The 23442-nt window shown below is 41.6% G+C and overlaps 2 protein-coding genes across 2 annotated transcripts in view; one reads left to right on the plus strand and one right to left on the minus strand.

Annotated features, from left to right (window-relative positions):
* zdhhc9 (zDHHC palmitoyltransferase 9) overlaps positions 1 to 14317 on the minus strand; it is a 28300-nt gene extending 13983 nt beyond the window's left edge. The window contains exons 1-3 of the mRNA XM_085789411.1: positions 13397 to 14317; positions 4529 to 4689; positions 121 to 279 (exon numbers count right to left, since the gene is read on the minus strand). Coding sequence (XP_085645537.1) covers positions 121 to 279; positions 4529 to 4689; positions 13397 to 13560 — 484 coding nt within the window. The 5' untranslated portion in view covers positions 13561 to 14317. The remainder of the gene's footprint in view (positions 1 to 120; positions 280 to 4528; positions 4690 to 13396) is intronic.
* Positions 14318 to 17682: 3365 nt separating this feature from the next.
* On the plus strand, positions 17683 to 22474 carry tyw2 (tRNA wybutosine-synthesizing protein 2). The gene is made up of 7 exons (XM_085789446.1): positions 17683 to 17852; positions 18024 to 18192; positions 19078 to 19276; positions 19976 to 20126; positions 20213 to 20322; positions 20633 to 20790; positions 21061 to 22474. The coding sequence occupies exons 1-7, from the start codon at positions 17800 to 17802 to the stop codon at positions 21436 to 21438; spliced, it is 1218 nt and encodes a 405-aa protein (XP_085645572.1). The 5' UTR covers positions 17683 to 17799; the 3' UTR covers positions 21439 to 22474.
* Positions 22475 to 23442: the final 968 nt, after the last annotated feature.

The following is a 23442-nucleotide window of genomic DNA, read 5'->3' on the forward strand; positions in this document are numbered from 1 at the left end:
TTTCCTCACATACAAAAACATTATTCAACTTTTCTATTTCTGAGAAACTGATATAAACCCATTTAAATGAAAAAAAAGGCTTTGTTGTGAAGCGATGTGAGGTTGGAGGTGATTTCTCACCGACACAGTTGTCACAGATGCTGCAGTGAGAAGCTCGCGGTGGCCGGAAGATCTTGCAGGTGTAGCAGTACTTGAGCTTGACAATCTGGTTGTTGATCTGAACGTTGCGGATTCGAGGTGGCGGCCGCTGCCCTGCAGGGACGTTCCCGTTGGCAGCCTCTGTGGAGACACAAAAAGCAAAAAAAAAAAAGTCATTAGTGGGCGTTGGTTTGGTTGAATTAAATAAAATCAAATTAATCAATAACACAACAACATGCCCACATAAAATACATCGTAAAAAAAATGAGCATTGCAAGCTTGACAAAAGATTGACTTTCTTGCAGCTCTGTTGCACTGTGTTGCATTAGACCGCACCGGAGCTCAGTGTTGTATATCTGTATATCTGTTAAACAGGCAGTGAAGAATGTGAGATTCAGTGGCAATGAGAGGGGAAAAAAGAGCCATAAATCTTGACATATAAACCTTGAAGACGTCAGCGGATGACAACACCAGCTCGATACAGTATTGATGGATGGTGGATTTATGTGTAATCACTGCTGAGCTGTTAATATTATACATCAGCAGCACTATAGCGCGGCGTGTCCTGCTCTATTCAGGCATCAGTGTAACCTTGCAAACGCTGTAAAACGACTGTATGTCACAGCAGTCGAGTCTTTTCTCCGAGACGAGCCTCGTTTCTGCACAGCGGTCGCCGGCCAAATGAGATTCTCATATATTCCCTGTTCTTGGCAATTCAGATTTCTCTGATTATGTTGCACTGCAGGAGCTGAGAGGTTAGTGAGGCTGGCTAATGGCCAGAGGGGCTGGCAGCTGGAGTGTGTCAGGAGAATAACTGGTGGGGAGAAATCTACCATTAACATGCTGCACTGTGCAGATGTGAATGTGGAGCAGAGGGGAAGCAGTTAGCAAACTCATTTGACTTTCTGGCGATCCACTGAAAGTAAAGTTTAGTGTTTAGAGATAAGAATCAATTTAACTGCATATGTATCATCTGTATTGAGCTGTAAATGATTGTTGTTATGTAAAGCTAAACATAAATAAATCAATGAAATAAGAGCAAAAGTATCCAAAAGCACCCACAATACATCTACAGATGTAATGATTGTGATATTTATTTTATCTGATGGCAAAAACACTCTGGATTATGAATCTAAAGAATGATGGATTATTGGCTTTAAGGATAAACCAGAGAAAAATAAATTAATGAGTCATCACTCACAGGGAATAACGCCACTCCCTGTGGTAGGAGAGATCGGGCTGCTCGTGGCATTACATATTCCAAGAGGATGCTTCTCCTCGTATTAGCATTCCCCCTCGGGACTATAGTCGCTAACAGGCTCAGGGACAGAGGCCCGAGGCTGCAGCGGCTTCAACAACATACCTGCCTCAGCTTTAGAGTGAGATCAAACACACAGATCTGCCTCCTCTGATCACACGCCCACGCTTGTGACAGAAAACAGCTATAAAAACGCACGTTAAAAAATACACCGTATCACAGCTATAAATGTGGGATGGAAGTTGTTGAACTAAGTGTTTCATTCAAATTGCTGCTGTGTGGGTGACTTATACTGTATGTCATGTGACAATGTTTTCAATGTTAGGCACAATGTGAAGACTGAAGGCTGATGAGACTGGAAACAGGTAATCTGTTGGTGAAGGGTTTGGGAAGCTCAGCTGTATGTCGAACACAGTGAAAGCAATGCAGAAACACAATGTTTTGTGTTTGCATGTGTAAACAGGCCTAAAAACTCCTGAGGTTAAAAGGTGAGGAGAAGACAGACAGTGTAAACAAATAGTTACACATGAAATTGGCTCATTTGCTTCATTTTTTGTACCGAGAACTGTGAGAGATGATTGATGCCACTCTCACATCTGTCTGTCTCTAAAGCTCATTAATTAACATATTAGAGTGAGAGGAGTATTTCTGGCCTTGACCAGCATCTAGACTTGTCAAGACCACCTGAACCAAGACCAAGACACTACCAGACCAGAGAGTATCAAGACCAAGACAGTCCAAGTCAAGACTAAGACCATTTGAGCTCAAGACCGAGAGCAAGACCAAAAAAACCCTAACTAGTTACACCATAGTTTGCTATTCTGCACGTGAGAGGAGCGCCAACGCGTTTATGTCACAAAATTCATGTGATTGGTACCACTTGAAGGGGGCGTATAAATAATGATATCCAAAAAAAAGCATGCCTGCCTAGATATTGTAGGCTAAAAAATCCCTTTGAGACTGTTCTGCCAGTCCGAGACATTGCAAGACCGAGAGACCCGAGACCGAGACAAGACCAAGACCACAAAAAAGTGGTCTTGAGACCAAGACCGGTCTCCAGAACTACAAGTCTACCAGCATCTTCCTGGAGTCTCTACTGGATACAACTGGTCAAAAATCTGATCTGATTCTCTGCAACTTCTCAAATCTTTGGATCCACTCGTTTTCTTTGTTTCGTCACAAAATCAAACAACAATGGAAACAGATGAGTAATAACACAAATCAAAAAAGAGACAGAGAGGTCAAATAAAATGTCTAAAATTAAACGTGCATCATGTTTATCATATGTTTTTGTGCATCTTTAGGGCTGCCAATTTGTTCTGTTCTTAATGCATTTAAATACCTATACTTGGTATATAAATAGCTTCTACATCGATGCCCCTCCCCCTACTGTACCTCTTTGTTGCAACAAATCAGTGGAATAATACGCAAAACCTTTGATAATAAGCTCTATTTACATAAATAATCTCCTCATCTAAACTACAGTGCAGGGTCATCACACATCACCACAGCTGGTTAAGACCTATTGTCATCCAGCGCCGGGGAGCAGGATGAGTCACAGTCGTGATGAGAGGAGCGCGAGCTGCCAGCGAACCCGTTCTCAGAGGGACAAGTGCCTCAGCTCTGCTTTTACAGTCGTCCTCTGTCATGAGCAGAGACCAGAGGCGTGGTCCCTCCCTACCCATGGCTCTTGTGTGGAGCAAGAGACAGAACGAGCGACGGCTCAAGGACACCATGAATCTTTAACAGAAACAAAGAGTGAACACTGAGCAGCCACACACGGGCAGACAGAGGCCGAGGACGCCGGGTGGCCTGGTGCAGAAATGTTACGGAATGAGAGAAGAGAAACGCCCGGGGTGTGGACATGAAAAGATACAAACATGCACACAGCCGATGAGGACAACAAGACCCCTCGGTTTTGTTTGTAGAGGCTTTCCTGTCATTAGTATACAGTGTGTAGTTTGTTTTTGTATAATGAGACACACACAGCCTCTGTAGCGAATGTGTGTTACATTGAGCTCTACACCCCCATGAGCACAGCCAACCTTCAGCAGCACAAAGCCTAACGAACATGAATAAACCAACAGCACAGAGGAGGAAGTGCCGCTCACTGCTTCGCTAACACACACACCGGAGTATTAATGCTTCAAAAATACTTCCACTGTAAACATGCAAAGACATTTTACACAACAATCTACACGATGATGTAACAGCAAACGAGCTGTGATAATCATTTGTTCTGTTATTGACTTAACATTTGAATGGATGCAGATAAGAGGTTTTGCGTCTGGCCCGGTGGCATTATCAGCTCCCACTGTGAATAACAGCTGAGCACACTTCAAGGACGGGAGCTGGACTGTCACATCGGACCACACGCTACTTCAGGCCTGCATAAATCTGCACTGGATCTGAGCATTATCACTGAAAGGTGTCCGAAGTGGCTGCATCGTTCTCTTCTCTACCACTATCAGCAATAAATTGACTTGTGGGCAGATGTGTCTGTGCAAAACCCTTCACAACTGTTGCTAACAAGCATAATTCAAGTTCACACAACCATTGTATATCTAAAGTTTCAGTCAAAATGTCAGGGTTTATAATTTTGTAAAATACCCTGATGTAATAGCGATGATGGATTTGAACTTTTCACAAAGTCTAACTCAACCTTTAATCATAATGATATCAAAATTATAACAATAATAAGGATTTTTTTTTAGCCTTTTAGTACCAGAGAAAATTGATTCTTTTGACCTTTTAAGTTCTTTCTGCAGAGAAAATATTTGCTTTACAAATCCAGAAATCACAAAGCAACATTTCCATTTATTGGAGATACTTTTTGGACCACCTGAAAAATATAAGTCCATTATCCGCTCTACTTTTACAGTACCTCTGTTTTTGGTCTCTGCCTACATGTGTGTTTGTATACTGTATGTGACCTTTTCAAAAAAGTATAGAAAAATTTAAAGAAAACAAGTCAAGGAGAAAAATGCCCTCAAAATGAGTAATGACATTCTGAATATTATTTTCCCCCCAAGTTAAAACAGTTTTAGCTGTTTCATGTGAGAGATGTATGTGTTTGTGTTCATTCAGTCTTGAAATCAACAAAAGTTTCTGTAAACTGTTCTTGTGACTCACCGATTTCCATCTCGATGAACGTGGCTTCCTCTGGGAGGGCCCGCGGCAGCACCCCGGGGTCGCTGAAGCTGGTCCTCAGCAGCATGGCCATGACGAAGAGGAAGAGCACGACAGCGAACACTGGGATGGAAGGAGACAGGTGCACAGCCAGGTACGGACACCTGCGGAAGAAAAAAGGATTTTGAATAAAGTGGAGAGTCCAGGGGAGGAGTGTTTATGTTCATGTCAGGACGGTGAAGAGAGAATCCTCTTTAGGGAGAAAGTTTGACTTTATCACAGCATAGAACAGAGGTACAAGTGAATGCTGTTTCTTTATGATTTCATTACAAATCCAGTGTTTAATCATCAATACTTTCTTTCTTCTCCACTTTCTCCAACATTGTTTCCTTATTTTATTTCATTTTTGACTGGTTTAGTTGACGTCCTTTCAGACCCAGAGACTGTGTGATGGAAACTTTTTTCCCTTGACAGAAATGGAAGAGCCTTCTCATAAAGAGCAGGGGGGACGTGGCTCGACAACACCATACATATTCTGAACTGGTGTTCGGAGCGGAAGGTCGTGAACTGTGAGAGCTGCCCTTTCTCTGGACCACGCAGGAGTCAGCGGCATGAATAAACAACACGGTGCCACAGTCCCCTCACCTTCTGGAAGAGTGGAGAAACATTAGCATAACTCCGTTTGCCAGGCCATTGAGATTAGAGGCAGCAGGGCTCCACCAGAAAGGCCTGCTGCTCAGCACGATAACAGATGTGAGCTGCAGAGCAAAAATGCTGCAACAGAACAGAGTCCAAGGAGAAGGAGGAGAAGAAGCAGCAAAAGAAGAAGCTTCTGCGAACAGTTATTAATAGTTAAACATGCGCAGCTTCGTCTCCTCCCATGTAGCCAGGATCATATATTTATAATGCAACTAATGTTGTGCTACAGAATTGCAGGATACTGTGCCATATCCTACAGGGCCAAGTGTTGTACTGCATGTCACGCATAAAGCTGCCCACGCACGCACGCACGCACGCACGCACACACGCACGCTTTTATCATGAAGAAAATGGAAATTAATACATGAGTTATTTAAAAGACATATTATTCGGCCAGCTCACATTTACACTTTATTTTCTTTTTGTGAATTATGCAGATTCAGTATAAACTGATCTGAAATATTTAAAGGATTAATCAACTTGTAGATCAAATGTTTAAAAAAAAAAAGAAAAATCTGTGATGACCTGAATAATGAATAGGCTATTTGAGCCTCTCAAATGTAAGACTTTGCTGTTTTACTTTATTTCAAACTGTGGTAATGTCAATATCAAGACATGTAAAGAAGACATTATCTTTTATACAATAAATGATTAATAGATTATTTGAAAATATTACAATAATGGATTAAGCAAATAATCTGTTAAACTCAAAGTATAAAAGATTTATAGGGGTTTATATCATCGTTTTATCATATCTCACAAACACTGTATTACATATCAGCCAAAATACCATATACTGTACTGTTACATAGATTAACGTGACCTCTGAATTATGTTAAGTCATCAGAACATCTTATCAGCCTTAAGACATGATAATAATTTCATTAGTGACTACAGCTGGTTTAACAGAGTGAACACAAGATAAAGACCAGAATCCGTCCAAATACTAATGGTCGCCTGACAGTGACGGTAAATAGACAAGAAACCTTTAAGAAGGATTAATCTCTAAAGTAGCATTATAAACATTTGATACATTTGCTGGCTCCACTTTGGGTTTTTCTTCTTTCTACTGTTTACTTGACTCTACTCTCTCTGAGGTTTTAACTGTCTTACATAAGTGATTTGGCAGTTATCTGGTGGATGTGTTTTTGCCTCGTTTCGATGGCATTTCCTCCATTTCCACTACACACACAGCTGAGGGGAAGTTTGAAAAAAGATAGGGATGTGGCTGAGTGAACAAACACCAGTCAGCACAATATGGCAGAGAACAAAGTCCACCTGTCCTGTCACACTACTATGATATGATATGCATATGAGACAGAGACGTCAGCATACCTGAGCACTGAGGACAACACATGCGCACACAAACATACAACACCTGTCAGACAGGTCTGAGCAGTTTCCCTGCAGTGTCTTTTTTCACACTAATGGAAACACAGAGCAGAGATCAAATCAATAGAAATTTCCACTGGAGCAGGCCAGTGAAGTATGTTTGTCCCATTTGCAAGGAGAGGGCAGCCGTCGCTGGATTCAGACTGAGGAGGAGAGGCGGTCTGTCGATGAGGTGTAATTCCTGTAATGATGACTGGTCGGTATTCGAGGCACACTCTATCATCGCTTCCCATCAAGCCCCCACGTCCTTCCAGGATGTGACCGTTTCCTGTGTTGTTGAGGAGCAGGGTGGTGCTGGCACAGTGACGCGGCGTGTTCATCCGTCACCACAGACGCAGCAAAACATTAAAAAAAGACGGGCCACGCGTCCATGAGAGGGAAATGTTTTCATCAGCAAAGTGATCAATCACACCGCGGCGCCAAACGACGCTCACAGGCCTCTGACACACTCCCAGACTCAACTTCCATGATAAACTCATCCCCTGGTGGATATTAGCAACTATATCTACTTGTTCACTGATGTACATTTTGTTGTCTTTTAACTTTACTCCACAAGATTTCAAACTATGTCTCTCATTAGGCAACGACAATGCTATTTCTGTGTGTCGAATGGGTTGAAACAGCTCCGACTGGGCCAGTTACAACATTAACATGCTTCTTAAGCACTACTAGAGAAATATAGTTCAACATTTCAGTAAATATGCCGATACTCAAGTATCTTTACATTGTCAAGTGTGTCCAAGTAACTGTCCGTCAGTACTATAAATAGTATTGTGACAGTTTGTTCAACCTTTAACCTTTACCCATAACACATTACATAAGTTTAGTGATTACACCAGTTTTCAATGAAATATTATGTATTTTTCTATGTTAAATACTGTATATCCAACGACGGAAATTTACTTGGACACACTTTATTATGTGTCGTTACTTTTAGATACCGAAACTTGTTCCAACTGGACAAACATGCATACCCCAGAAACTGACATCAGTGGGTCTGCATCACATCAGATGAGATTGTGTAGACCATAAATACATCATTACCCCACAGAAATATATTTTTATTATAATTCACCTCTGACTCAGAATGCAAATAAATTGTTTCTGCCATATGCTGGACTTGTTCACTTAATAGCCTCTTACGCAACTGTCATAAAGTCACAACAGAGTGGACATTAGGCCCAGAGTTCCTGGAAAATGGGGAGGAGATGGTGTATTGTTTAATAAACAGGTCATGTGAGCTTAAGATGCAATCAGCTGTTTATAAAGGACAAAAAGCACATTAAACATGTAGGACACTGTATTACATAGTAGGGAATGATAACCCACTTATTGTGCTTTTAAAGTGTGATGTTCGCTGGGCTCTCTCTCAGTGTGTGTGTGTGTGTGTGTGTGTGTGTAAAGAGTAGGTGTGCATTAGCTGCATCAGGGTGTGTCTACCGCAGACTGGGATCCACAGGATTTCCCTCAGGATCGCACAAGCTCAAAGACGAGAACCCTCCAGAGTCGGGACATGGCTGAATTAAAACTTCTAACCAATAAAACCACTGAAGCCAGGATTAATATGTCACCATGCCATCCCTTGGTGACTCATGACATTTTACCTTTGTCGAGCGTTTCAAGCCCTCCCTTTATTAATACTTAACACTCGTAAGCTGTTGCAGACCTGCATGAATCATATACTGAAAATGAATTATGTGCTCGGCGTGCAGGCAGATCCACAGCAGGCCTCGGTAACAGCCGTCTGTCATACAAACATCTGTAGACTGTTTCTAGGGCACTGCTGAAAAAAAAGCTGACAAACTCTGCATGCCCTCTCTGCTTTTACACACACACACGCACACACACAGTCACTCCATTACCCAACTTGGTAAATATTCAGATTAGACGGGGGTTTCAAACATCCATCTGCAGCAGAAATCTCACCACAACTTTTGCCCTTTTCCATAGATGGAATCATTCTTCTCCAGTTTGTGCTTTCTTATGTATCATAATACGTCCAAATCACAGAGTCAAGCATCTTTTTAGTTAGAAACACAAATGCAGAAAGAAATCTTTCTAGAAAGATCTAGAGAGTCATTCAACAACATTGTACGACAAGCTTATCTGAAGGCAGGATCCTTAAAGACTCTTTAAACCATCTGGATGGAAATATATTCTGTCTGTGGTACAATAGGAAAAAAACAAGATCTATCGATCTTCTATTTATTTTTGTGAGGCATGATCAGATTTTTTTCATCCAGGCAGCTGGAACTGATAAATGTCTTCACTTTATTTGTAAAATAAAAACAAAATACAATGTGTTATTTTGCATAAAAATATAACCCACTGGAAGGAAAAGTCAATATATATCAATATTAAGGATAATCCAAAATGTTCACTATGGAAAAATGGAGCCAAGAGATGAATAAGAAACAAAGCAGTTTAAAAATAATTTCTTTTTTCGTATTTTTCGTTCATATTGAGGAATCGGGAAAAACCTTCATGGACCTTCACAGCAGCAGTCGGTTTTGTTAAATGATCCTCTTCAGCAGTCCTTTTATATATATTAAAAAAAGAATCTTTGCTCTGTCATTTGAATGTAATGGTGATACATGAGAGACACAAAGCGGAGCTATCTTAGTCCTCTCACTAGACGAAAGATATCTGACCAGAAACGTGTCCTTCAAACCTCTTTGAAATGTGAGACTGAGTTTAACAGAGGTTACACTAAAGCTCCAGTCGGTACAATCTGTTGTCCCGTTCACATCAGTCCGCCTCGTTATGCAACATTTAAATACCACAGGAGAAGAGAGATGAAACATTAGAGCTGCCGTCATGGAGCTTTTCCTGGAATTAAAGTTAGGATTATAGATGTTGCATCATTCAATACTCACTAAGTGAAATCGGGACTAATGCTTTAATTTTACCAACGTGAAAAATAAGAGTGGTGATTCAGGCATTTATCTCAACATTTATTCTGGGAGAATGTCGACAAGAGGAAACAAATACAGTTTCCCTGCCTGTGTGGTGCAGGATGTGGGCAAAGGAAACATCGTCCAGAGAAAAGCAGCACTCTGGACCTGGTAGGGAGGCTTGCAGACAACAAAGCCTGTAGATCACCGTTACTGTAAATGGAGCATGTACTCTGAATAGAGCATAAATCATGTTATTGCTCGCTTAGCCTGGCCCGGGTGCTGCTTTCTGATTGGCTCGCAGGGAGACAGGGTGGGGTTAGAGATGCTCAGGGGTCTGTTACAAGATCTCCTCTGATTGCAGCTGGTCCAGCAGGCCCAGCCCTGTGTTTCCACTGCTCCGCACCAACTGCAGGCCACCCTCATACACCATGCAGACGGACAGAGAGAGAGCACAGCAACACAGGCCGAGAGGATCAGTCTTATTACATGCACATATGCCTCTACGGCCTCGTAGCTCAGCCTCCTGGGGTGGGCAGACAGATGACACACTGTCCTTGTGTTCCAGTTCCTTGTTCCTTCATCCAAACCCTATAGGTGGCTATCCACGTGCACGTACTATGCATGCATGTGCACACGCATCCACACAAATGGGAGCCAAACCACTGAACATCCAACTGTGAGCAGGCCTTTGGTCAGGCATTAGACTACCAAAACCTCTTATAGATCACCTTTCAAAGCAGGTTATAAAGCACAAGTGTAAAAACTAATTTAGAAAACAACAAGGACATACAGTCCTCACATCGGTTCAGCCTGTAAAGGAAAAAAACAGGGCGGGCATATCACTTCAGTGACTAATTTGTTTAGTTCTTCCTAATGAGTCTTTCCATTTGTGCATTCGGTCGCTCGTTTCCGCAATTTAGCACAAATTAAAGAGAGGTTTCCCTGCGCAGGGAGCCGAGGGCTGGTGATAAAAGTGAGATGTCTGCTCGGCTGGCGCTGGATGTGAGCCAGCCGACACCAGGACACAGCCCTCTCTGTTCTCCCGTCGTCGCCACGGTGCAGCTCATGGCACAGTCTGAAACCCACATGTGAGGGACGAATATACAGAAGTACAAGGAGCCTAAAACACTACAAAGACAATGTCAGTGATAACAGGATGATGAACCACAGCTAAATGCACAAGAGTTCGCCTGCGCTTCAAATTAGATTATAATGATGCAGCATCATGCATCTCTTGTACGTGCATTAGATTGTGGTGCCGTGGTTGATCAATACCAACATCAGGCCTTTTACAAACTGAGTTTTTGATAAATTATGTTGTTGTACGTTGCCTCTGAGTGGCGACAATATCATAAATTATTAAACCCAGCAGCAACAATCAGTAGATTTATTGATTGACTGACTTTTTTGATGACTGATTATCATCTATAAGGCGAGTGAAAAAAAAGTTCAACATTTTACAATTTTACAACATTAAACACAAAGCGCAGCTGAGGCTGACTACACATGTCACTATAGTTTTACAGTTATTGGGGATAAACCAAAGTACTGGACAGTTATAACTGTGACCTGATGATGATGATCAAATGTTTACCATTAATCTTTATATGTGTGCAACAAATTGTATGTCCAATTGGGGAGATGTTTCACTAAAAGCTAAATGATTGACCTCCTGCTGGTGCCAGTCTGTATGGCATTTCATATCCATCTAATTCTTGCTATGATATTTATTTCTGGACCCAAGTGGTGGAGTGATTGACAGTCCCTGCTTTTACTTCTTGTTCTGAAAGCCTTGAATGTCATTTATTACAGTGAATTAGATATCTTTGGGCTTAATGGCTGTTGTTCAGACAAATTTAGCAATTTAAATAAACAGCTTTAGGATTTTTTGTTGTTGTTGGACATTTTATACTTAAAAGACATAACAACATACAAAAACAAGATGATGATATTCTCATCCCAAGACAGACTTGACTTATTGCTCAAATGATTCTGATAAACCCAGTTACAAATTGGCAGCTTGTGAATGTATTAAGCCTCAGAGCCTTTCTGCAGAAGTGCTATTACTCTGCCAGAGGTTTAAATCAGATATGTATCAAAATGCTGTGTAATGGCGAGTTTGAAAATTACCCCCATGTTGTCTGGGTCCAATCTCCACGTTAATATCCATCCCCCCATGGGAGATAATTATGTTGCGCTGTAATACGAACATAGCATGCTAACAAACCCCTCCAGCCATTAGTCACTGCAATGCCTCCTCTGGGCTTGTGGATGTTCAAGTGTGAGCAGTATCGTGTGAGCTCTGAGCCGGACAACAGCTCCTTGTGTCCGGATTCAGAGAAAAAGCAGGAGGCCATTAAAGTGCAGAGCAGATAGAGATGGGAAGGGCCTGGCACCAGTGAAGGCAGCTACTTCTCCTCTCTGCTACAGTATGCTCCCAACTCCATTTGGCCCGATAGCTGCATACACGCCCACAGTCAGGAGAGGTTACTGTGCTACAGTGCAAGATTTGTGCTAAATCATCGTCTGTTAAAAAAAAAAAAACTGACGAGAAGGGAAGAGAGAAGAGGAAACAAAAGGCATGAAGGTGGGCGCGATCTGAATGAGAGGCAGCGCTGCTTTATGATGATTATTCACAGTCATGTTCTTCATTTTAAAAACAATCCTCTGCACAACCTTAACTGACAGGATTTGAGCTCATGTGCTGCATCCGAGCCAGCCGGCTGTGTGTTTGCAGGGCTAATGAGTCCAGTGGGCTGTGTGAGTACAGTGGACTGAGGCAGAACTGCTGAGACAACAGATATGGCAGCTTTCCTTTCTTAAACCAGAGGCAAAGCTGGTCAGCTATAGGGCGATTAAATATTAAACACCTCTGTATGTGGTCAATCCTAAACCTTTTGTCTGTCTGTCTGTCAGGAACTGGATTTTGGAGAAACAACACATGGAAGCACAGTTTGTGTAGGATGTTGTGAAAACAGAAATTCTCAGCTGTTTCTAAATGACAGCTGCTGTACAAGAGGAATAATTAGAAGCCTAAAATACATCCAATACTCCTTTTACATTACACATAATGGTAATATAATAGATTAAATATAAGACTGCAAGACGGGGTGAGGCAAGTCTAAAAATAAATTATAGATTACTTTGCAACTATCCAAAAATCGTTTCAAGCTTCTCAACAGTGAGAATTTCACATTTCATAAGACTACTTCAGTTTGGGATGGTTGACTGGGTAAGAGGCTATACAAATATCCATCTTTGATTCTGGGAAGCAAAATATATAAGTTATTGTATTTCCTAACTTTTGTTGGCAGGATAGTTAATTCACAAAATAATCTGCAGATCAATTGATAATTGAAATAATAATCAGTGATTAATAACACCATACAGTAAGGTAGGACTGCAACAGTTATAGCCTATTTTCACTATTGTCTGATGATTTGGCTGATAACATTTAATCAAATGTTGAAAAACTCAAATGTTGTGTTTTGTCAGACTTTAAGTCCAAGGCCCTAAATATATTTGTTTATGATAATTTAACAGAAAACATTCACATTTGTGAAGCTGAAACCAGAATATCTTGACATTATTTCTTCAAAACTGCCTTAAATGATCAGCAGAGTAGCAGCTTCCTGTCCATCTGATTAATCGATCAGTCGTTGCAGCTCTAAAGTTGGTGGTTATCGCAGGATTAGGTTTCCCACCAGCTGCTACAGGAATATGACATGTGTAGGACTGGGAGGAGCCAGAGGCGACCTGAAGTCACTTATGAACACTTTCTGGAGCCATCAATCATAATTTTTATACAGTTTCATCTATGAGAGAGAGAAGGAGAGAGAAGGAGGGGTGGGAGATGGGAGGTGGGTGGAGGTGGGTGACTTACTCGAAAGCGAAGAAGAGAGCGCAGGTCCCGACGATGAGGAACAGGGTCAGGTAGAAGACTCCTTTCTGCCGGGCCATCATCACCCGGCCGTCGCAGCAGAAAGTGTTTTTCCCGGGAAGCTTCTCCCATTTTCGCACCTTTCGGGTGATCATCACCGCCGACATGGTGCCCTTCTTCTCTGGGTTACAGCCTCCTGACTGTCAGGTGTGACCGTGGATTCAGACAATGAGCAGCTTGGGGGAGCTGAGGAGGCTCTTGCCCTCCTCCTCCTCCTCCTATATATTCTTAACAGATACTGGTCTTCAGTCAGTGTTGGACTCAGTCCCACAGTCGAAAAGCAAATGACTTCTACTAAGTGATATTAAAGATTTCTGCATGAGACTGTGGAGCATTTCCCCCCTCTTAGTTAAAAAAGTGTCGCAATCACATCGTCAATATGTCCCGATCCATATTATTTCCATTAGCCCGTCTTCACTGCAGCATGTCATTTCCCACAGAGGGAGAGAGAGAGAGAGGAGAGGAGAGGAGAGGCTGCTCCGACCAAACAATCTCAACCCTCTTCACCGTCCTCTAGCTACAAATAGGAAAACAAGTAGAAATTCATCCAAACGCTTGCGGCAGATGTTCCCTGGCACAAGCGACAAAATCCAGCCGTGGCTGTTGCACTGGGTGAGCGGACCTTGACCGGTTGACATTCATATCATCTCGATAAATAATATTTAAAAAAAGAAAAAGGAAAAAGGGGAAAAAAAATCGTTTGGTCGAGCTGCTCCGCGTTCACAGAGAATAAACTATAACCATGCTATTGGACATGGACATTAAGTCTTTATGTTTAAAAAATAAATAAGAAATAATCGCAGCCTGGACGCAAGCGTAAAGCTGTTGGATGTGCTTTTTTTTTCCCGCAGGATGCCAGTTCTCGGTTTTAGTCAATGGCAGCAGGAAACACGCCTAGATTGAAATGTCTAATCTTAAAGGGGCAGGACAGGTAAAAGAAAAGGGAACAAAGGACACAGAGAAAGGTCCAATTTAGACCACATTAATATGCTGAGCTGCTCGCCTCGTCCTATTACCCAAGGGAGGAGATTGCAAGGAAGAGTATTAATGGAGTTAATTGATTAAAGACACTTGTGCATTAATCCCACAAGTGTTGCTGTGTATAGTAGTTTATAGGCTCCAGAGATGAACACTGCAGAAGTCCTCAGAGAAAACCACCTCTTACTGGGGTTCATGTAAAGATATCTTGACCTGTAGAGTCTTTATTTATTTTTAATTAATGTATATAATTTTATTATTTATTGTTTATTTATTTGTGTGTTGTGTGTGTGCCAGTGATATTATTGTTTGTCTTTGCATATTCACATTCTTTGTTTTTGGGTGACAATCCTTTATTATTTTATGGTCTCTAGGTCTCTGTAAAAATAAAATAATAATAATTAAAAAATACATAAATGGAGATGCTTTCACACAGGTTAACATCCAATAATGCTTTGTGGTATGTACAAAAATGTCGAGCTGCCCCGTTAATGCTGATTTTGTTACAGTAAGAGTTAAGTGGAGGAGATTGGAGAAGAAGGGTTCATTGTTGGGGTGCAGGTGGTGGATGGCAGAGGTTTCAGTCACAGAGGATGCTTGACTGGTTGGTGTTTCCATAGGAACATTGTGTAAAGTGACATCTGCATTTAGATCTATGTGAAAGACGTCAGTAAATAAATTTAGGACACTGCGGTCAACAGCCTGCATTCGACGACTGTGCTTTAGTGTAGAGCAAGTCTTCCTCAGGCAACTGAGGATGTCAATGAAGGACGTGATGAAACTGCAGAAACAGTCTGTCAACGATTACTGTACATAGACAGGGATGTTATAGTGAGGCCACAGCACCATTACAAAGACAATTGAGAGCACTACTGAGGTTGTGGGGAAAAAAACTGATGCAGAACATTTCATGCTGGGAGTGGGAGTGGTCTCCTCCAGACAATGTCCCCGACCAGAGGGGTCACTGAGTGGTTGTAAAGAGGATGAAAAGCTTGGATGATGCTCACCATCACCATCATCCCCATTATCATCATCATCATCAAAACACAAAATGAGGAAATATCTTTTGGAAAAATGGCATCCATCCTTCCATGAGAGTAGGTACAGACACTTTTAGAGTCAAATCCAAGACAGAATGGCAGAATAAAGCTTTCAAGTCATCAGTGATCATAAAATTATGAGTTGCATTTGAAAAATTCCCAGATCGTAAAGTTCTTGGGTAAAAACTTGAACTTGAAATTTGGAGCGTTTCTATTTGAAAGTTCATATACCTCTAACCTGAGTGTGACAGAGAGTGAGAGTTACTGATTCTGACAATAAGATCAATCAGTCTTTACCCCAAAGGATTTAGATTATTTCACCTTTGTCATTTAATCTGCAGGAACAGGAGGTTAATGAAAGCCTGTGTGGTTACATGTCCACGGATGGTAATAATAATAGCATTTACACTGGCCATACAGGATATATAATAGCCCCTGCTAAGTCTTTCTAAGTACTGGCATAAAAGGTTTTACTGTGATGGTTCAATATTGGCTCAGCTCAGATATAAAGCTATTACAGCTCCTTGTTGCTACACAGAGGGGTGAAGATGGCATTTTATCAGATGCACAGTGGATGGTTGGACCATAAACAAGTGAGCAAAACACCCTTCACTCTCAGTCTGCCCTGAAGTTATAAACTCCATGTAGAAAAGCTACTGAAGGTCCTCATCAGGCAGGAGCCCGGCTGTTTTATATCTACCCCAGAGCGGGACATTATTAATACATGACCTGTCAGATGTTGTTGTGACCAACCTGCCAACTCTGGTTCAAATATACTCATGACTGCAGACAGCTGAAAGTCTGAATTAAAATTCTGGTGCCAGTTTTCATCTCATAAGAAGAGATCAGGGAGGAATAGGTAGATTGATCTTCCAGCAGGCAGAGAGCTTTAGGGGATGACTACTAATGTTTTTAAAAGCGCACAGATAGATTACTTTATCCCTAGAACAGACAGCGGTTCGACACATGAAGTAGGCTACGTATCAAGACCACCACTACCATGCTGACACTAAGAGACAAAAACAAATGTTTACATGAATTTAAAAAAAAAAAAAACATGTCAACAAAGTAGCCCATTGATATTCAAAACCACCACCACCAAAAAAAACAAAACTCAAATGGAAATCTCAGTAAAACAATGAAAGTAATAGCCTACTACTATATAGTCAGCTTTGTGAGGATTATAATTATACTCCACTGTGTATATTTTAGTGCAACTGCTTTTGGTAGTGCTCTAAATCTGAAACTGTTCTTGCTTGTTAAGTAGCTAGACAAGTCAACGATGTAAATCTGACTCGTTTGTAATCTTGTCATTGCTGAATTCAGGGGGTAACAGTAGCTATATCTAGGCCTAATGGCGAATTTCTAGATAACAGAATCTGTTCTCCCCTGTGATAAAAGGGAATTTTAGGGAGTAAAAGGATTAAATTTATAAGGCTTATCCTACTTGTTGGTTAGAGAAGTCATAGCCTATAGTCAAACTCAGGGGAACAGTAGGATACTGTAGCCTACTTGTCTGTATACAACATTGCACGTCTGGGTGAGGGATCCCTCCTCTGTTGCTCACCCTGAGTTTCTACATTTTTTACCCTCTGTTAATGGTTTTATTGGGAGTTTTTCATCAGTTGATGTGAAGGTCTAAGGGCAGAGGATGTTGTCATGATGCTGTGTAAAGCCCTTTTGAGACAAACTGTAGCCTACTACTGGGTTGTAGTAGGCTACTACAAATAAAATAAAATTGCCTTGCCTTGCCTACCTGACAATGACACTTCCAGATGTTCAGCTGTCAGCTGTGTTCCTCTTACTGTGACGGTCAATTTGTGAACAACAGGTTGAAAATCACAGGATTATGACAAGTCAGCAAATTCAGCAATATGAATTATTGTCATCACACACACACACACACACACACACACACACACACACACACACACACACACACACACACACACTTCAGCCTCTCGAGGGCGCGCTTCACTCACCAGTTGTATGGGGGCGGAACTATCATCGGGGGAAAAGATGTGTGTTTTAATGTTTATATAGCGAGACTTGTCATCAAGAAAGATGCAGCACAAACAAAGGCGTGGCATTCACACTTTAATAGGTATATTTATCATCTATGGCGGAAGCATCGATACGAAAACATAAAAAGCAGCGTTTTTGTTTTTACAATAAAGTTTTGTGCTTTCAAACGTCCCTCCTCTAAAACAGTCCGACTGGAAACACGAGCTGTTGAGCAGCAGCTACCGGCCCCACAGCTAATCTGACACTGTTGAACCGATAAACATCAACGCAGCTGGATTTATGTGTGTGTGTGTGTGTTTGTAAATGGACGGTGTGCCTTGTCTCCGTGTGTCCCAGTGTGACGCGCAGCAGTTCAGGTAATCGGACATGTAGTGAGTGAACAGTTTATCAGCGAAGTTAGTGAGCTGCTTATCGATATGTGAACCGAAAGCAGAGATTTTGACCATGACCATGTTAAATGTTTTGTTTTTGTCTGTGGTTCTCTGGAGTAATTTTGACATGACATTTAATTACATGTTGTTTCACAGGACGTGTCTGCAGACCAGTGGAGCTCTTGATGTGACTTTGTGTCTGCTGAAAGACTCAGATGGGACAGTCCTCCTGCCCATTGTACCCTCCCACCTGTCACTGCTTGACCTGCCCTCTCTCAGAAGCAGGGTAGATTCAGACAGCACCTGTGAAATAGTTTGGAGTCAGGTAATCAAAGCAGAGTAAAAATGTTGGAGCACAGTGGCCCATGATTTAAAATTTTTGGAGCGAAGCATAACATTTAGGGGCGCAAACTGTAAATTGTCTTGCAAAGCAATTCTAGTAGTAGTAGTATTTATTGTCCCCGTGGGGAAATTGGGTTACAGCAGATCACACGTGGCATTTCATCTATTAAACAACACTAAACAGTAAGCACATTTCATAAATAGCTCGACAAAAAAAAAGAGACACTCATCATCAATAAGAATCACGGCTAAAGTAAATGCCTCAGTCTTGAACTTGATCAAGCCAGCTGAGTAGACTATGCACAGGGACTGTTAACTGTTTCTTCACATTCACATTTCTCTCATTATTCACCTTTTCATTCATGATGAAACAGCAAATTTACTGGTTGCACATGCACAAGTAAACGAAAAATTAACTTGCACCATCACAAATTTTAGGGGCAAAACACCCCCACTTAGGGGCAGTCTGGAGCCCTGCTGGTATTCTACAGCTTTAAAGCAGAAGTAAGCGATCCGGTCGTTTTGGCTAACTTCCTGTCAGCCGATGGAGTTAGCAGTCCCCGCCCTCGTCCCTACGTCACCACATTCACGCGCATCCCTTGGCTGCACACACAGAGAGGACCGCCCCTTTATGCCGTTCTCTCTCCTCATTGGATAAAGGTTGTAGGATACAAGGGAAGTTTTCTCCTCGGCTTACAACAGAGCAGAGTGACTGACAGACCCGTGTTTCAGACCAAACACTCTATATGAGTGATTGCTGTCGGAAGATATAACTATTTAAGTCTTATATTAACACAAACATTCTGCTTACTTCTGCTTTAAGTAACTTCTCATGTGTCTTCTGTTGTCTGTGCTGTTTTCGCCACAGTCTCCTCTGCAGTCAAAGAAAGAGCGGGGGATGAAAGGTGTGAGTAAACTTGACCATATTCTCCAGGAGATGCTGGACTCTCATGGTGAAAGATGGACAGAGGAGCTGAGGAGAGACCTCCCGCGCAGCTTTCAGAGACATGGAGACCTAGTCGTGCTGGGAGATGGCTGCTTCTCCCTGCCACTGTGGAAGAAAATGGGTATTGTCCCAAAACACTGGCACACTTTTGTTCACCTGTTTATTCATGCAGTAATGAGATCCATAAAATCATGCAGATACAGGCCAGGAGCTTAATTTGATGTTCACATCATACATCAGAGTGGAGGATAAATGTGATCTGCGTGCCAGACAGACTGGGCTGAGTATTTATTACTGTAAACGGCTGATCTCATGTGATTTTCTCAAACAAGAAGTCCTTCTAGGACAGACATGTCAACCTCATTTTAGCTCAGGGACCGCATACATCGCAATTTGATGTCAAGTGGGCCAGGCCAGTAAAATAACAGCATGATAACCTACAAATAATAATAAGCCAAAATTTTCCCTTTGTTTAAGTGCGAAGAAGTACACCATTTAGATGTTTACATTTAATTAACTATCCTTTTACAAAACATTATGACCAACCTGAAATTTCCCAAGAAAAATACGTGCAACTTCAACAGTATTATGTCTCCTCATATGTAATTTTCACACTTGGCAATTTCATCCCACGGGCCAGTTTTGGCCCACAGGCCGTATGTTTGACACCCGTGCTCTAGGATTTACTGAGAATGGTGAAAGGAACAAAAAGCGCAGCTCTACCCAATATGATTATAGTCTTCCTGATAAAGTAATTTATGAATGATGGTGTGTAAAGTAATTAATTAGGAAATTTGTTGATGTTGTTTTACCTGTGTAGATCCACAGCTATGGAGCACCGTGGCAAAGGGGCTGGGGGCAGAGCGTTTGGCAAAAATGAGCCGAATATCCAGGGATGGATTCAGGTCTCCTGTGGTGACGATGCTGCTGGGAGAGCACAGCTGGGTCAAACATGTGGACAACGGTATTGGGTAAGTCCCAGTAATAACCTGGTTTTGTCTTACTGCGTAGATCATGGGCACAAATTGACTTAGTGTCTTTGTAACCTTTATTTCAGGTATGAGTTTGATGTTACCAAATGTATGTTCTCAGCTGGAAACATAACAGAGAAGCTTCGGGTGGCCGGATTTGACTGCAGGGGGGAGACTGTGGTGGATTTATATGCAGGTAGTAAAACTATGCCATGTATGAAGATACTACTTAGTTTAGTTTTTTAGTTTAGTTAAGTTTACAACTATATCTATAAATTATTTTTACTTGAATATCTCATTAGTGGGAACAATAAAACCACACATGAAAAGAAGCAGCTTGGTAACAAATACTGTTAAACAGCTCGCGAACATGAAATAAGGTCAAACACTCCAGGATTAGGTTTAATCCCTGTTCATCATGTTCCTTTTTGTTGTGTCTGGTATTTGTACAGAAATTGAATTATAACATGAATATATTGTTGTGTAACTGTGACGACCCGTGTCAGGTATCGGATACTTCACTCTCCCATATCTGGTCCATGCGGGGGCCGGTCACGTTCACGCCTGTGAGTGGAACCCTGATGCTGTTGAAGCTCTGCAGAGAAATCTTGAGGCAAACGGGGTATCTGACCGCTGTACGATTCACCAAGGAGACAACCGACAAGTAAATGTTTTTTTTTTCCGTGCACGCATCGCTTCCTCTGCTATATGTATCGTTGAACTTGACACACAAAAATATAAACTCTGTTCCCCAGCAACTCATTGCCTCACAATGCATGAAATGGTTGACTCATGCTCTCTAGTGGCAGAGATCGGTACTAGAGAGGAATTTTGACGCCCATTTCTACTGATTAAAGAACAGTCACTAATCACATATGGATCACACTAATCACATTAGATTGTTTGTGATACTATTTTTATTTCATTTTTCCAGCTCCAGCTGCATGACATCGCTGACCGGGTGAATCTGGGCCTCATACCGAGCTCTGAAGACGGCTGGCCTGTCGCCTGCCGCCTGCTGAAAAGAACAACCGGTGGCATTTTGCACATTCACCAGAACGTTACCTCACCGTTACTGAACGCTGCAGCCGGTCCGGCTATCGATGACGCCACCCTGAAGGTTTCTGGGAAGGAAGCAGACAGAGAGGTGTGGCAGGCCTGGGCTGATGACACATCGAACCGCATCACTTGCCTTTTAAGGGACATCACTGGTGCGTCGTGGAGTACAAACATCCGGCACATAGAGCATGTCAAGTCATACGCGCCTCATGCTCACCATGTTGTGCTGGACCTGATCTGCAGACCATCCTGAGCTGAGGACTCAGAGTGGACGCTGAGACCATTTTATTGCACTAAAGTAGTTTTTTTACACACAGAAGTAAAAGTCAAACATTATCACATTTGGCAGCTAGTGAAATCAGCTTCTGCTGTGTTTTTATAAACCTTTATTTGTCCAGGGCAGGGGAGAACATGTGCTTTTTTTCTTTCTTTTTTTTTCTTTTACCTCACACTCATGCAATTTTAATCACATGTGGAAGCAGCCCAGCTGTTCCTCAACAACATCCCTATATGTTACCACTGGACAACCCCACTGGGGCGGTGACAGGGGGATTAGGAGCAGGTTCGAGGGAACTTCACTGTTGTCCCACACACATTGAATTTCACTGGGGTGTTTGATCCTCTGACCTGTTGTGTTTGGCTGAAATGAAAAGGCGTTCACCAGGACATGACTGGCATCCACTCCTCCTGACTCACGTTACTGGGTTGGTAATCAGCTGGGACATGCAAACTTAAACTCAGCAGTTAAACCAGTATTTGTTGTAGTTATTAAACTACATGATTCATATATTTGGCATGGTTTTAAAGGTTGACCTCTATAAGAAGTTATCAAACATAACATTAACAAAGATCTGAGCTACAGTAACAAATGAAATGAAAGGGAAACACTGAATAAAGGTGTACAGATGTTTACATACAGAGTGGGTCACTGAATGGTTTCACGGGTGTGGAAGTTATGTGAATCATATGATATGGCCTTTGCAGTCATCAGATCTGAACCCAGTTGAACGGTTATGGCAGTTTTGAGCCCAAATAAGGGAATGTCCTCTGGCTGAGTGGTGGTAATCCCTTCTTGTAATCTATGCCAAAGAGCACTGAAGCTATTAAGACAGTTTGTGGTAGATCAACATGTTTTGAAGAAAGTTAATGCAGTTTGTCCTTTGTCGCCCATCTGTACTTGCTGCATGGGAACTAGGAGGCTTTGTACCACTCACCAAAATGTATATCAAACATAATTGAATGGATCATTTATCAGTGGCCCTCATAAGTTTCCTCTTAAGCACAGTTTGAAATACAAAATGAAGAATATCCAGTGCTACCTTTTTTTTTTAGATACCAGAGACAAGTTAGTTCACAATGAATGAACTACTTCTGACTTTGTGAAAATGTTGTACCTTAACAGACTATTTTATAGGCCTGGAGATCATTTGTTTAATTTGTCGTTCAGCCATCTCTTTGCATACGCCCTCACAACAAATAATGGCATTGTGTATCATAGGGAACTACAGACACACCATACGGGAATAAAAGAAATACTAAAATTAGTCATACCACAACATTAGGCTATAAACACCCAGTTACATGGAAAAAAGTTTCTACTTTAAGTATCCACAGTATACACTACACAACGTAATTGTACTTAAAAACCTTATGTATAGATTTGTGTGTCAGCTTGATGCCTTAGAAAATAATATCATCAATAGTTTGACCAAGATCAACATCTCCATCAGGTATCACTTTCTAGTAATTTCAATTTTTGATATCAAATATGTATTTTTTTTTGTGCTTTTTTTTCTCTTGAATTGTATGTGTTGTATGTCTGTTGTTGTGTTGTTAGTCTTGTCTATGGACCTTGAGTCTGAAATAAAGATGCATAAAAATGTATTAAAAAGTGGATTTCCCTCTGGTGGCGCCCTAATTTAAAGTACCAGAAATTGAAAATACTCGAGTAGTAGAGTAGCCTACCTTAAACATTGTATTGATACACTACTCGGAGTAGTAGGCTACTTTTACACAGCAAATTTTATAAATTGCAATTGGCTACACGTTTTTTTTATTTTTTATGTGGCATTTCTCGCGTTCACCGTCAGATACAGATAACTTCTTATCTCCAGAGGCAAGAGAGAGAAAAATGGGTAAAAGCTCTGTGTCAGTGGTTGTAGATTTTCCACATCTCGCTCCTTCAGTGGTAAACAGAGCAGAGGAAATGCACCTGTCACGGAAAATGTGGAGAGGCGCTGCTGCAAACTTTCCTGAT

The sequence above is a fragment of the Trachurus japonicus genome, chromosome 10, assembly GCF_045865225.1.
Source record: "Trachurus japonicus isolate A0001 chromosome 10, Traja_1.0".
Classification (NCBI taxonomy): Eukaryota; Metazoa; Chordata; class Actinopteri; order Carangiformes; family Carangidae; genus Trachurus; species Trachurus japonicus.